The sequence below is a fragment of the Corvus hawaiiensis genome, chromosome 18, assembly GCF_020740725.1.
Source record: "Corvus hawaiiensis isolate bCorHaw1 chromosome 18, bCorHaw1.pri.cur, whole genome shotgun sequence".
Lineage (NCBI taxonomy): Eukaryota > Metazoa > Chordata > Aves > Passeriformes > Corvidae > Corvus > Corvus hawaiiensis.
In genome coordinates this window covers 11,506,599-11,522,163 of record NC_063230.1, presented here as the reverse complement: position 1 = coordinate 11,522,163, position 15,565 = coordinate 11,506,599, and the positions used below count along the sequence as shown (strand labels likewise).

Below are 15,565 nucleotides of genomic sequence, written 5' to 3'. Positions count from 1 at the left end.
ACCATGAGAGAAATGCCAAATGATCCCCCAGAATCTCCGTGTTCTCTGATTATGTTTACACAGAACCAAGTGGCAAAATGTGAAATTATTTCCATGGGAGAAAAAAAAGCCAGAATCGAAAAACAAGAAAAAAAATCAACTGAATTTTGTATTCACTTCTTAGGAACCCACAGAGTCCCATGTCATGGTGAATGACTGCCCTATTTTAAACACATTTACACCACTCATCAGGCAGTTCTAACACACACAGCTGGGAGATATTTCCCGTGTTCCTACCTTCTTCCTTCTCCCACTCCACACAGCGGTTGGCCAGCACCTGGAAGGCAGCCCAAGCCATGGTGGCCACCTTCTGTTTCTTGGTCTGTTTTTCATTTGAGCTGGACTCTGTCTGGCTGCTCAGGCTGCAGAGCCGGTCCATGAGCTGGACCAGGCCACTACGCACCAGACACTTCTCCTCACTCCTGCAGGAGAAATCCAGGGTGGAATTAACTTCTCCATCACAAAGAGACACAACGATCCAGAACTTGCTGTTAGCTCAGTAAGTAATTAGTTCACTCGGCAGAAAGATGGTTCTGCCTCTCCCTTACCCTCCCCAGATGAAATTGTGAGGGAATTGAACTGGGTGGCCTCAGATGCTCCCCATGATGAAGAAAGGGGATGTATTTATACTACTTAATGCTTCTCCTTAAGGCAAAGCCTACTAAAGCCAGGTGTGGATGCCCCCTTTCCCTTCCCCAAGCGCTTCCACACCTTGTGTAGGGAATGGTGCACAAGAGGCCAATGCTGTTGGCACAGGCGATGGGGTACCGGGCACACAGGGACACCACTGACGTCATCGTCTCTCCAAAAGCCTCCTGGACCTGCTCTACCATCCCACCACACGTCAGCTCTTCAATCCTGTTGGGAGTTAAAGATTGGGAATTGAAGGCTTCAATTCACAAAGTTCCAAAGGTAGCTTTAAGAAAATAATAATCAGTGCATGTTAAGAATTACTCAAGGGAGACTTAGAAGGAAGACTGCAGGTCACTCATGTTTTCACATGAAACATGTAAACAAGAGAGTTAGAGCTCAGACATCTCACTACAAATAAAATACAAAACATTTATTACATTTAGATGACAGTATCAGCTAAATCTACCACTAATAGCTAATTAACATTTATTTGGAATTAAATCAAGGGAGAAGGATGCCCTCTATACATACCTGGGAACATGTCAGCCCAGTACGAAAGGAAAGTTCATCTACTGATAAATAAAAGCATTTCTTAGAAGTTTCTGCCTTTTGTACCCCACAAGAGCCAAAGTATTTGTTGCAACCTTAGCTCTGCCAACTTGTTGCCTCACAGCTACTCACTTCTGGCTTTCCAGCACACAAAGCAATTTACTCCCTTCCACAGAGACCAAACCACCGAATTCTGGAGAAGTGCACCCACCTTGGGCCTCCCTGGAGCACCATGGTCACCGGGCCCACCAGGTGGGTCACGCCCCCGACGCGCACTGCGGCCGTCAGCAGCTCCCTCATGTGCACCAGGGCCTGCTTCCTGGTGTTCCCACGTCTCCAGCGGGTCTGAGCAGCCAGCAGGAAGCTGCTGCTGGACACCTGCAAGGTTTGGGATGGGATTTTTGTTAGACACAAACAAGGCACCTCCTGGTTTTGTGCAAGTTGGAGTCCGAAATAAGATAACGACGTACGGCTTGGTCGGGGTTTGTCCCGATGAAAGCGAAGAGCTGCCCCAGCAGGACACTGTAGGTGGGTTTGTCCCTGCTGTCCTCGATGGCCAGAGACTGGAGCAGGGTGAAGGAGCTGCTCCTGTGGCTGGTGACGTGCCGGCGCCTGCGAGGGAACAGGAATGTTACACCCGGCAGCAGAAGCTGATCCAACCAGCACAAATCCTGCTGTGCTGGCAGGGATAGATTTGATCAAGTTGATCATTGGAACAGCACAGGCACAGAGGTGTAAAGGGAAGGTCTCAACCCTGCTGTACCTCTGGCTGGCCCGGGCAAACTCGATGTCCTCGTTGCCAATCATCTCCAGGTCGGATGGGGCGGACATGCTGCGCAGGAACACGGGCTGGCGCACGGCGTGCGAGATCACCTTGGTCTCAGAGGCTGATTTACAGGCTGAAGTATTATAAAATAATAAATAAAAAGGTCATTCCTGGTGCAGGGAATTATTTACAAACTGGCTTTAAAATCAGTGTTGGATATTCCACTGAAAACTGAAACATAGGGTAGAGAAAACCCAATCTAAGCAAGAACATGCAACTCAGATCTGAGAATTTTCCTGTTTTCAATCCTGTTGGGAGTTAAAGATTTGCAGCTGAAGGCTTCAATTCACAAACTTCCAAATGCAACTTTAAAAAAATAATAATCAGCACATGTTAAGAATCTCTCAAGGGAGATTTAGAAGGAGAACTGCAAGTCGCTGATGTTTTCATATGAAACACGTAAACAAGAGTGCGGAAGTTTCAGCTCAATCTCACTACAAACAAAATACAAGAACAGCTCTGAGGGTTTTCCTGTTTCAGGTATTTTTCAAATCAGATTTCTTTTGATTTGGTTAAGTATTTTCCCCCAATAAATCAAGAGACTGAAGTTTAAATTCCACCTGTTATTACTCAGATCTCAAATTACCATCATCATGGCAATCAGAAAACAAAGGCTCGACTTTATTATAAAAGAATTCACTTAAATTAGGAAAAAAACCGTTTAATTTTGAGCAAAAGAGGGACAAATAAGAAATAAATGCTATCTTTAGGAACTGCTGGTAATTAGAGTTGTACCTGGAGTTTCTGCAGGGGTCCCAGATATGCTTCTGGTGATCCCAGACTGTGCTGCAATGGTGACATGCAACAACAGCTCTGCTCTGTTCATCAAGCTCTTCACCAAGGTTTTTGTCTTTGCTAAGGGATGAGAGGTCTTCTGGATCAGGGAATTCACCTCTTGGAAAAACTTCTCCCTGGGATTATGAAAGGGAAGTAAAAGAAGCAAAGTCAATGATGTCTGAATGCTTTCAGAAAGGAAGTGTTACTGTGGAAAAGGTCAGTTAAAGAGGACTTTTGGCATCAATATGTTCTATGCCAACAATGGAGAAAGCAGAAAACATGGAAGAAATAAACAAGTGATTTGCTAGCAAACACAAGGAGTTGTAGGTATTAATATTAATATATTTAGCACAGAAGTTTCTAATCATTTCATCAGATACTTTTGGAACTCTCTGAAATTCCCCTGAAGCTGCCCCTCCTTTGAGGCCTAAATGTTCACTAATACTGACCTTAATGCCAGGACCACATTCTCAAGATCACTTCCATCAAAAGAAACTTCTTTCATTGAACACAGAAGCTCCAGCTCCTTCATCTTGCTCTAAACAAAGGGAAGGAGAAGGATGAACAGGTTTGAGGGAGCAGAGTGAGGCACAAGCACCCACAGCAGCCCCAGTGCTCACCTCGTTGAAGTGATAATCATAAAAAAAGGGGACATTGTTCTCCAGCTTCCCGTGCATGGCATCATCCACCTCGTTCTGCCACTTCTGCTCCAGCTCAGCCACACTCTGATAAAGAGACAGAAGTCACACTTGTTGCACTTAAGGTGTAGAAGGGAGTTTAAAAGAAGAAATCTTGAGTACATTTTGGATTTCTGTGCTGCTAAATTACACCTTTATTCTCAAAAAAAGCTTTCTGTTGTTTCAAATCATTTTCTTTTTACCTGCAGCTGTCTCTCCATGGCATTCAGCTTCTTAAAGGTCTCTCCCATAATTTTACAAAGTAAGTCATATTCTTCAGCATGTTCTTCCTGGTACTGGAAATTTATCAGGGATTGGAGAGCATCAACTAAATTCAGATGTTTAATCACACAGGAAACCACCATCTCCTCCATGACTTCTGGCTGGATCACTTCCCTAGGGTTCCAGGGAAAGCCAAACTCATTAATCAAGAGTAAGAGACCAACTTGGACAGTTCATATTTATAAATCATCAGATGCTGCATTCACAAACGAGGTTAAAAAACCAGAGGGAAACAAGGACTCCTTACTTTATACTGGGTCTAAATTGAGGCCGAGCACGTCCAGAAATTTCCCTGAGCTTGATCATGATTCCTGGGGGCAGCCTAATCCTGGGCAGATCAAAGTAGTGTCCAACAGGAGGCACGAGCACATCAGAGGGGTATGTGAATTCCCTATCCTCCTCTATAGTGAGAGGCAATGGAGATGGGCTTGGAGTAAGGGCTGGAGATATGACCCCGTTGGCTTCCACCTGCCACTGGCACCTGCAAAAGGAAATAAAAACCAATTAAAGGGATTTTTATTTCCCCCCTCATTGAGAAAGACACTTCAGTCAATGACACATTACAAAGACTAAGTATTAATAAATGAAGTGTGGCTTGTACCAAGCATAACCCAACCCTCATTTTACTCTAAAAACCCCTCTGTTTTGGAGAACATTCCCTCAGTTTTAGGTGACACAAACTGCTGAACAAACTACAGGAAAACTGATCCAAACATCGCTGTAAAGCACAAGACCTGAGCCCAACTATACAAGTCACCTCCCCTCAGAAGAAACCACTCAGATCAAAATTGATTATTTTTACCTTTGTAAGAGTTTAGATCTTAAGAGCTCTTGACAGGTTTCTTCATCTTTGGTAATTTCTGGCCCATTGTACAAGATCCTCAGCATAGAACAGGCCAGCACAGAGAGGCCCAGGGCCAGGTCAACCAGGAATGGCAAACCTCCTGACACATCTTCTGAGGATTCCTGCAGAAGGAACAGGGAGAAGTTCAACCAAGCAATCCACCAGGAAGGCCTTTCCCGTCTATTCAAGATAGGAGATTTTATATATAATCTTTTCTATGTAAGGTATAGCTCGATATCAATCTTAACCCTCACACAAAAATTGCTCAACAATTAACAGCAAGTTGTAAGAACAACTCAAGGCAAGAAATAAGGGATTTAAACATTATTTTCCTGAACCAAGAAGGAACAGGTGAAGTTATTTTTGGCTCAGTCACCCTAGTCCTAACTTGTAGTGGGATTCAAGATCCCCTGTGTTTGATCCCAGCATCCCTCCCCTCTCTTCTTCGTGGGCTGGAATCATTATTTCCTCAGGACATCTCCAATTTTCAGGTTGTTACAAAGAAATTCTGACCTACAAGCAGCAAGGGATGCTGAACTGGCTTCAGGAGGTAGATAAGACATGTTTGATACCAGCTATCTCCATGAATCCCTAAGCCTCATCTCAAACTCGGGTTCTTTTCATTGCCAACACATGATTTGTCTCACTGCCCAAACCAGTCGCTGCTGGTTTCCATTTCAAACTGCCAAGCTGGAAGCACATTTCTATCGATCTGGAATTTGTGGCAGGCAGGGGACAGTGGAAGCTGAAGCTCTCCCCCTGGAATTCTCCCCCTGGAATACCTGTGCTCGGACAGTGCAGGCAAAGCCCCACATGGCTTTGTCCGGAGTGTTGTGCTCCCGACCACTCCGCATTTCGAAGGAGAACGTGACTGTGTCTCCTTCCACCTTCAAATATCCACGGCAGGAAAGGGGGGGGGGGGGGGAAGAAAAGAAAATATATTTAATAATTGAGGCAAACAAGCAGGCTTTTCATACAAGTGGTTATTTTATAGGTTAATGCTTTTAATGACAGGTTTCTGGGTGTTGTTTTTATCTCAAATGAGATACTCTGATTTAAGATTTTTCCCTTTTTGTAAAGGTGTCTTTTAGTAGACAACTTAATTTTGCTGCTGGCTGACTACAGCAAAACAGAAAGAACCACCATAGCTGTAAAATCAAAAGCAGAAATTATCAGTATGTTACTTAGCCTTGATTTTCACTGTTTGGCTGCAAGAAACCAGGCAATAATTAACAATTCTCTTCCTGAATGAAGACAAACAAGTTCTTCAATTAGAAGAATGACAACAAATTAATCAAGGAGCTTGCTAAAAGAACAGTATCAAAATCCATTGTGAAAAATAAACCGAATTCCATTAATTGTGAACAATGGAGTTCTTGTCTGAAATTGCTCTCCAGTTTATTACCTCTTGATTTCTTTTTTACAACGTGTTTTTGTTATGTAAACAAGCCCAGTTTTAGTGGGGGACAAGGTAGCAGCACAAATAAATATTAAACAAAAATAAAATCACACTGCAGAGAGTGTGAGGGGACACATTACCAAAGGATTGAAATGCTGAGGTTTCAAGAAGTTTAAGGGATTCTTCTGTCTTAGTTTTACTGCCAATGAAATTTCAAAACCCAACAGAAAGAGCTGGAAGTTGTTTGTTACATTTACTACTTGATATATTTGGGGGTTACTATCAAAAAAAATTGACTTTAAGAGAATCTGCACAGACTGTGCAAGAACTTCTCCTAGGAGGGTGTACTTAGGAGAAGAGCAGTGCCATCAGAGACTCCAGGACTCAAACATCTCCATCAGGAACTCCAGTAAGACACAAAACAAACTCCAAGGGAAGCATCACACGGAACACAGAGCCGAGTTTAAAGATATCCCCCAAGGACACAACAGCTCACTGAGCAGATCTCATCATGGATAACTGTACATTTAAAAGCTTGGAATGCATAGCTGTGAGGGTAAAATGGGCTGGGCATGGTTTCCAAAGGGAATTTTCTATGGGAAATAGGGGTGGATGGTAATACTGTACCTTCACTAAGTCCTTGGGCCACCCCGTTCCTAAGACACTACGGCTGCCATATCCCAGTGTATTGCCTCCATACTCAGCAACCTTCCTACTGTTTGTGCTAGGACCAGCATAGATCACCAACTTCAAAACATAAAATACACTGTTAGACTGTAAGAGAAAAACAAGAAAACCTAATAATAATAATAATACTTAGCACTTCCACCGCGCTTTCGACTCTCGAAGCGCTCCATGCACATGAACCAATCCTCACAGGCTCTGTGAGGGCAGCAGGGTTAAGTATTATTATCCCCATTTTACAGATGGGGAAACTGAGGCACGCAGGGACTCGAGGGGCTCGGCCCCTGCTCACACAGCAGGGCTGGGAGCAGAGAGCAGGAGAAATCCTGACTGCCAGCCCTGAGCCATAGAACAAACTCCTTCCCTATCAGTGAGGGGCTGATCCTGCTCCCAGCAAAGCCAAAGGTTTGTCAGTGATTTTGGTGGGAACATGAGGAGCCTGGGGGAGTTTAATCAGTAATGGGTGACATTAATATTGAAGATACTCCCATTAGTTATTTATGAGCATCCCAGAGCTTGCTCTATGCCAAAGAATAAACAGCAGCACTTAGCAAGCAGCTCTCTGATAATACAGTGTAGATAAGTGCTATTGGTTGTTTTCCTAAAATTAAAGTACTTGTTCCTATTAATCCAGGTAAACAAGCTATTTATCATCAGGGAAAAAGGAACCTTTCCAGCTCTGCCCAGTTTAAACCAGCTGTGCTGATCAAAGGAGGAAGCTGGATTAAAATTCGGGAAATAAGGAAAACTGAACATCAGTAAAAATGTCCAACTTGGACTGTCTGAGCCGGCCTGAAGTCATTTTTTAAAAAACCAGAATTGATAGCATTTCTGAGGAGGAAAAACCAACCCAAACCACCCCTGAGCCCCCAGCCCCTGAAGCCTCCCACACTTCTCCCATGGCAGAACTGCCACTACTTTTTTTGAGGGAATTCCCTCACTGCAGAGGTGCTGAGCTGGCCCTTGCTTACCTTGTCATAATCATACTGGGAGGAGCATCTGTTGTCAAATCTAAGATACAAACAGCGGGCTCCTGGAATGTGGACAGTTTCCTTAAATTTATAGTTATCCCTGACGGGATGGACTGTCTCCACAGTCTTCCCAGCAGCCCAGGGAGCAGGGATCTTCAAACCAGTCAGGAATCCTGGCTCTTCCTTCTCTTCCAGCATCCTGAAATTAAGAGGGAGAAATTGGGCCTAAAATACAGCACACGGATTTCTATCAATCAGACATTAAGATATAAAATACTTAAAATCACTTCTCAGTACTGATACAGGGACACAAGGAACTGACTCCTGGTTTTAGGCATGACTGGATTGAGGGAATTCATATATTCCATATATTATTATTATTATTATATAATATAATCATATATACCATTATTCATACATTATACATATTCTTATTCACAAAAATCACATCATCACAAATTCTTTAACACTACAAATCCTCCAATGCTGCAAATAAGCATTTTCATTTGATTTTAGCTGTTTGTTTCTGTTTCTAAGCAGGAGCTGGAAAACTTTGAGCTGAGACACAGCATTTAAATGCAGGAGTTAAAAATGTTGTTTCTGTCTGTAAATTAAACCATTTAATGGCTTTGCAGTGGTTTTAATTCTGTATCTCATGCTGCCAGAGCAATTTACATTTCCTCTTGATGGTCCTCCTTAGCCTAATTTATTGTGAGAGGAACATTTAGAATTAATTCCTAATGCTTGAGGTGAGGGAAAAAACCAAAACAAACCATATTCTGTGTAAACAACCTGAAGATATTAATAGTTTAATTCTATATACAGAACAAAATCTGGAACTAATTGCCTTTTGAAAAAGCTTATATAAAACTGAGACAGCCTTAGAAATCATTCCAGCATACCTTTAAAAGTTAATTCAAATAAAAACTGCTGCTTTATCCCACAGCAATGGCCAGATGGACATTACAGTTCAGTTTATCCCATGAAAAGACCCAAATGTAAAGAAAAATCACCTCTCATCAGGTAACTGCTTCCCTTTCTGCTCTGGAGCACAACTGGGGGAACTGTTCAGTTCTGAGAAAACTGGAGACTGGGTTTTAAGCAGCAGCGCAGTCTGTGGCCCAAAATACACAGTGTTAGGGACATGCAAACTGGAAAGCATTTTAAGAGCTCATTATTGAAATAATTAACAATCCTACTGTTGCTATTGACAATAAATCATTACTGAGCAGCTCCTGGAGCAGTCAAATTTAACATTCAGCATCAGCAGCTTTGGCAGCTGCTGAGAAACTCTGAACTCTGATGTGTGGATGAGCCTCTGCAGGAAGCTGAGCAGCATTTTGGAGGCTGCAGGCCCCAGGGTTGGCCCTGGGCAGCCCAGGGGTGGCACAGAGCCCATACCTGGCTGGTGTAAAGGACCAGCTGCACCAGCTGAGGCATCAGGGCATCAGCCATGGTCAGGGTCTGCAGGTTTGGGTGCATCAGGGATGTCAGCAGCACAGGCAGCAGGTGGCCAAGCATGGTGGCCTTTGTGATCTGCTCCAGGCCTTTTAACCTGTAAGGAGAGCCAAAGTTACACAGAACAACTCTCTTCATACTGCAGCACTTCTGCTTTTAGTCACTTCTGAAACTACCCAAAAAATTGACTTTAAGAGAATCCGCACAGACTGTGCAAGAACTTCTCCTAGGAGGGTGTACTTAGGAGAAGAGCAGTGCCATCAGAGACTCCAGGACTGTTTTATCTTGTAGCAGCAATTCAAAATTCAGCAGAGAATGTTTGTATTCTATTAACAAAATCCCCAAAACAATCTTGAAACCACTACAATTTCTCCCAAATGTCAGTGACCTTGAATTGCTGACAATTCTCACTGAACAATCAGAGAGCAGAGACAGTAAATCAACAGTTTAATAATTACTTAGAGAAGGATAAGCTCCCCTGGGCACAGGATGAAAGTCCCCATCAAACATAAATGCACCAGTGTGGATATCAGCTCCCAGCACATGGAGCTCAAAGGACTTGAAAAGAATCTGCAGCTACAAAAATATATTAGAACATGAACTCATCTGAAAATATCACCCAGGAATTGTGTGCTGTCAATAAACACAACTAATCTTGCAGGCACAGAGAAGCAGAAAGTGCAACCTGAAGCACAGCTGGGACCGGAGCTGTTTGTTTGAGGAGAGAAAAGTTCACAGCTTTTGTTTCCATCCCATTCCCAAGGTGTACTTTTAAGAGGAGGAGAGACAGGGAAGGGCAGGTGATGGAATATGTGGGATATCAAACCAACATCCAAGGCTTGTCATGGATAAATATCTAGTCCAGCTACTAGGGATGTAATAATCAGGAATTTAAAAATAAACAGATTGTTCTACCTTACAGGAGTATTCCCAGCTAATTAGAGTTTGCTTCCAGGTATCCTACTCATAAATAGCATTTCACTGACTAAAGCCTTCCCAATTTGAGGTTCCTATAGAAATATCAACCTACAGATGATCAGGACTGACATGGAGAGTGATTCTAAATTCTCCACCAGCTGAGTACTAAACAACTGCTACAGGAAGAAACAGTTCCTATGCATTCAGAGTTCAAAAATAAAGTGATAAAGACTAATTAACGCTAACAGTGCTTGTACAATAAGCCACAAAGAGCAACAGTTCCCTGTTACCAAATTAGGATCCTCCCACTTGTCTTACCTTTGCTCCCTGTCAGAAATGTCACTGTTAATTAGTGCTGTAGTGACTTGTTGCAGCATTTCTAAGACTTCATCACATCCTGTCAGAATTTGTGTGGCAAGAGACAAAATGCTGGTCTTGAGTTCCTAAGTAAAAAAAAAGAGTTACAGGATACTTAAATTCTTAGAGAATCCCCCCAAAAAGGACGACGGAACAAAAAGATGGATTTCCAAATGAAAAGAATGATAATGTGACCTGGCAGGCCTGCAGCAGGAGATTCATCCAAGACTTAAATTTGATTAATGTTAAGCCCCAAAGTGCTGGGAGAAACTAGGTGCATGTTTTACAGGATGCACATCCAGTTTCTAGAGGGAAGGAAGCCCCAAGTCCAGCACAGGAGAGAGCTGAGAGCCAGCCAAGGTACAGGACTGGTGACACAATGTCCTAGCAGGGATGAGGAGCACTGCAGAGAGAGAAACTGAACAATGAACACGGGGTGAATAAGTGACACAAGAAAAATACTCCAATATTTAGCATTTACTCAATAAGCCTGAACAAATCACTTCCAACTGCAGCAGCTCACAAGCACACACAGCCTCAAAGAGCAGCAGAGAAAACCAGCTAAGCAAAATACCAGAAATTCAGAAATCAATTCCATTAGAGAAGAATTATTACCAGAACTACTATGACCAGACAACCTGCACTCCAGGGCAAACCTGGCTTCTGGGAGCTGGCTGAAGCAGTGTGAAATGCAGCATTTTAATAAACTTATACCAACTAAAGCCTGTCCTCAAACTTTGTCTTCTAAAAGCTTCCTTGCCACAAACTTTATCCTCTCTGTTTCAGACAACTGATGGAGGTTGTTTGTTAAAACTGCAATGAAGCAGCAGCCAGGTAAAGCAAATGAGAAACCCCTTTTCTATTTATTTAAAAATTTTTTTTCAAGGACCACTTGAGTGATTTGGAGAAGAAAAAGTGTCTGGGGTAATGTGTCCAGGAAAGGAAATTCCCATGCCAGGAATCCCACTAGCACTTATTAGCTGAAATATATTTAAAATCTCATTATATATATATATATATTTAGGAAGGAAAGCATCTGCTCTCACTGATAACAGGGAAAGCAAGCTGGAATCCTGAACATAAAATAACTGCAGATTTTACTCTGGACAGTTTTTTCCTGTTCTCCAGCTACTTAACTCTATCCAAAGGAAAAGAACCAGCAGCAAACAGCAAATGCACTGCAGGAACAAGGTGTTACAGGCACACTGACTGGAGAGAGCCATACTAGAATAAAACTTGGTGTTTACCTGTACCTTCAATGTCTCTCCCTGCAAGGAGCTGTCACTGTCATCATTGTCATCAGGTTTAATCAAAATAGTGTTACTGAGGAGGTGATTCTGCACAGCCATCAGGTACCGCAAGCACGAGGACGCAGCCTTGAACACAAATAAGTAAAACTTTGCATTATCCAAACCCTTGAGCTGGGCAAGCCTCAGACTTGGAAGTTGGAAAGAGGTAAAAAAGGTTGAGGAAGAAGAAAAGCAAGAGCAAAGAAGTAACTTTTTCTATTTAAGTAAAGAAACCAGTTGCAAAACGCTGAATTTTGTGAAGTAACTGACAAAAATATAAAGAGGCAGCAAAACTTTGTTCAGGTTTGGAACATTATAGGAATATTCAGGGACTCTAAGAATTAATGAACTATTAAAAGATCATGCCACCAGAGAGATAAATGTAATTCACACTCCTGAAGGTGATGGCTCCATGCCACTCCTCCTTTCCCACCCTCCTGCAGCACAGGCCAGGACTTCCTGTCCCCTCCCAGTGTTTTTATGGAAGCTCAACCTGCCTTTCTCAGGGAGCTGATCCTGCTGAAAATACCTGCCCATACTTTTACCATCAAATGTCAGCTTTCACTCATTTCTGTCTGTCACTGATAATTCCTTCAGCCTGTAGGAACCATAATACACAAGTACATGTTTGATTTTTTAAGCTGCTGCAATGCTTTGAACACTGAGATTCACAAAGTTCCCTTAAAATGAACAGGAACCAGAGCAACTGGAAAATAAATCCACATATAAACCTGTTCCAGCATTACTGAATGATTTACTTTGCTGTGAGAAATTATTCTTTTCTTCCCTGCACAGCACAAAAGACATTCTTCTCCTGGATTTTTTAAGACACAACTATGGAAGTTTCACCTCCATGTACTCAGTGAAGAGGATGGATTCAAGGAGGAAAAGAAGCCAAAGGCAGAGCTACTTCTATCAAAACACATTTTACTTACAGGCACAGTTGAAAGAAGCCTTTGAAAGTCATCTTTAGATACAGTTTGGCACTTGGTGATTAAGACACAAGATTCTCGGACAACAATCTTGAGGATGTAGTGCAAGAGCTCATCATTGAGTCTTCAAGAGAGGCAAGAAAGGTGGAAAATGTTAATCATTAATTAAATGTGCATTTTGTACAGCTCAGCTCACTCTGCAAGCTGGATCCCTGATTATGGGAAACCCAAATTCGGACACAAAAACCCCCCAAGCCTGAAATGTTTAACAAGTGCAACAGATTTCCAGGGGTTTGCTGCACTGTGCTGAGGTAAATCTGTGATTTCTTATGGCTCCTCCAAAAGACTCCTCCCAACTTGAACAGGTACTTGAGACTGGCAGTTTTACTGCTGGAAAGTCACCTATGATATGCAGAGAAATGCCATAAAATCCTATTTATGAAATTATCATTCACATTTATCATGAACACAGCAAGGAACAAGGAATCCCAAACCCAGTCTGGGTACAGAAGCCTCCAAAGTTTGCTTTAAAACATCAATTCTCTCCTCATCCTAATGAAATCTCCCCTTCCCGCAGACACAAACAACATCCTGGTCACACAGCAGGAACATAATGAGCCATTCCAGCAGAAGTTCCTGCAAGTTCACCTCAAGCAAATAACAGAAAAATACTCTATAAATGGGGAGGCTTTTTACCTATAATGATCATCATCTTCACTTCCAAATCTGTTGTTCTGCAGCTGCTCAGCTAAATTAGTCAGGATAACATCCCGGAGCTGGGAGAGGCCGCTGTTCCTCTCTCCTAAAAAGGAAATAAAAAACTTTTGCAAAGCAGAATTTTACAGAATAGATTTCATTTCCCCTGATACCTTGTTTAACACAGACTAGAGCTCAGGAATGGCTGCATTCCCAGGGTAAGCAGAGCTGCTGTCCCAGACTGGGAGCACTTTCCCTGCCTGTGGCACTGGTGGAAATTCCCAACACGTTCCTGTGAAGTGACAAATTACTGAGCATCAGCTGCTTCCAAGCCCAGATTCCCATTTCCTGGTGAACTCAAGGACATTATTCCCCCTTCACTGAGGTCTAACGTTTCCTCTGATTCCTGGGTACTTGCAAATATTCCTTTTCTCCACCTGACCTACCCTTGGCCATGCAGCCACTCAGAAGCTGAAGCATTCCACAATTTCCTAGAAAGCAGATTTAAAATGGATTTAAAGCAGAGTAGTGCCCAATACCCCAAACTGTTCTCCCTCTAAGCTTGAGATGTATTTGATTTTTGTTCTCAGTTAGAAAAACCCCACTCTCACCTGGCATCAGACATTCTCACCTTCAGTTAAGACCAATTTCAACAAATTATTGATTTCTGCTTCTCCGGGATACAGGATATTTAAACCAGAGCTAAGGAAAAAATAAAGCCATGCATTATTTGATGGATTTAGAAGTGAGCAGAACCATTTCAATGGACATGTGACAAATGGCACCACAGAATCAGCATCTGATGGAACATTTACAATGCCTCTGTAAAGGCTTAGAAGAGCATCCTCCAGATTTTAACATCAATATTAGGAAATATGCAGCTGTTTTCTCCAGGAATCTCTTGTAATCAACTATATTTTATTGTTTAGGTCCCGAAGCTTCTCCAAGAGCTATTTGCTTCCCTCTGGAAAACTCCCCACTAATCACATGCACACAGGGCAGCACAATCAGTTTGTTAAGAAACAGAGGTGTCAGGAAAAATGATAATGGCTCAGAGAAAAACTCCAAAAACTCTGGTGATGGGGTAAGAGCTGAGGCTTCTCTGTGACCAGAACAATGGAAAATACAAATACAATAATCAAGAAATCAGTCACTAATGCTACAGTTTTGTACTTCCTGAAGACTGGCTGTACAGAGGTGTTAGTTTAAGGTACAGAGGAGCTCCTGGAAGGAGCATTTCAGGAACACCCCAGCTCTGCAGAAACATTCCAGGTGGAGACTGTTCCCCTCTAACTTCGGATGAACTCTGTCCTTTCTATGTGAATTCCCCTATCAAGACCACAATCACTTCAAAGGAGCACTTCATGCCTGTCTGAAGTACTGAAATCATTATGCAACTTTGCCATTTCCTTTGCCTCTTCTTTTTCAGTAACACTCTCACAGAAAACTGGGATGTTTTTCAGCTTCACACTGAGAGCACAGATTATTGCAGCTTCCTTCCCTCTAGCTCATGCTGATCCACGCAGATAGAAACCTCAGGAAAACTTATCACACATTGCCAGCTACCTTTGAGGGTTCCATTGGCACCAGAATCCCCCAAGGAGAAAACAGGAGGAAGGAAACATCACCCAATCCCCACGCTGGAGCTGTTTAACAAGTCACTGGAACACCCAGGGTTAAATAAACAAGGTGTCCTTGCAGGCGACAGTAGACACTTTTCCGTGTCAGAAAGCAGGTCCCTGAAAAAGCCAGGTAATCCTCCTGAACTCTTCACTCAGAGCTGCACAGAGCCACAGAAATTTGGAATGCTGTGATTCACACCAAGAAAATGCAGGTTGATCTTCAAAAGATTTTGGTCTCAATCTCTGGAGCACTTCCCACTGGAACAGGTTCTATTTGTCCTTGGCACGCTGGAGCCAGCATTCCTTGGCCCTGAGGTTTCCATTATCTCCTTTTCAAGAGATACCACCACACTTCTTTTTTTCCCTGGGCATTCAGTCTCAGAGCATTCCTCAAGTATTATTAATCCCTCCAGTATTATTAATTCTGCTCCTCCTGATGTTCCTTCTGTTCAAGAGAACTCCAGTGTTGTCACTTTAAGAGCTGTCAACACCAGCTTTGCCTTTTTCTCAACACCACAGCAGCTAAATAAGGAACTCATTCAAGAAAACTTTGCTTGAATTTAGCAACTATTTTATAATAAACATTAGGAAAAAAAAGATCCATAAGAAAGC

The 15,565-nt window shown here is 42.6% G+C and overlaps 1 protein-coding gene across 1 annotated transcript in view; it reads right to left on the bottom strand.

The window, feature by feature from the left end:
- HECTD4 (HECT domain E3 ubiquitin protein ligase 4) overlaps window positions 1-15,565 on the bottom strand; it is a 66,879-nt gene that overhangs the window by 30,110 nt on the left and 21,204 nt on the right. The window contains 21 exon segments of the mRNA XM_048323184.1: window positions 277-461; window positions 751-897; window positions 1,433-1,599; window positions 1,692-1,833; window positions 1,985-2,120; window positions 2,783-2,958; window positions 3,274-3,362; window positions 3,445-3,549; window positions 3,705-3,897; window positions 4,031-4,264; window positions 4,586-4,749; window positions 5,410-5,514; window positions 6,654-6,773; window positions 7,682-7,880; window positions 8,695-8,795; window positions 9,083-9,236; window positions 10,376-10,500; window positions 11,662-11,790; window positions 12,639-12,759; window positions 13,332-13,437; window positions 13,963-14,033. Of these exon segments, the coding sequence (XP_048179141.1) occupies window positions 277-461; window positions 751-897; window positions 1,433-1,599; window positions 1,692-1,833; window positions 1,985-2,120; window positions 2,783-2,958; window positions 3,274-3,362; window positions 3,445-3,549; window positions 3,705-3,897; window positions 4,031-4,264; window positions 4,586-4,749; window positions 5,410-5,514; window positions 6,654-6,773; window positions 7,682-7,880; window positions 8,695-8,795; window positions 9,083-9,236; window positions 10,376-10,500; window positions 11,662-11,790; window positions 12,639-12,759; window positions 13,332-13,437; window positions 13,963-14,033 (2,969 nt within the window).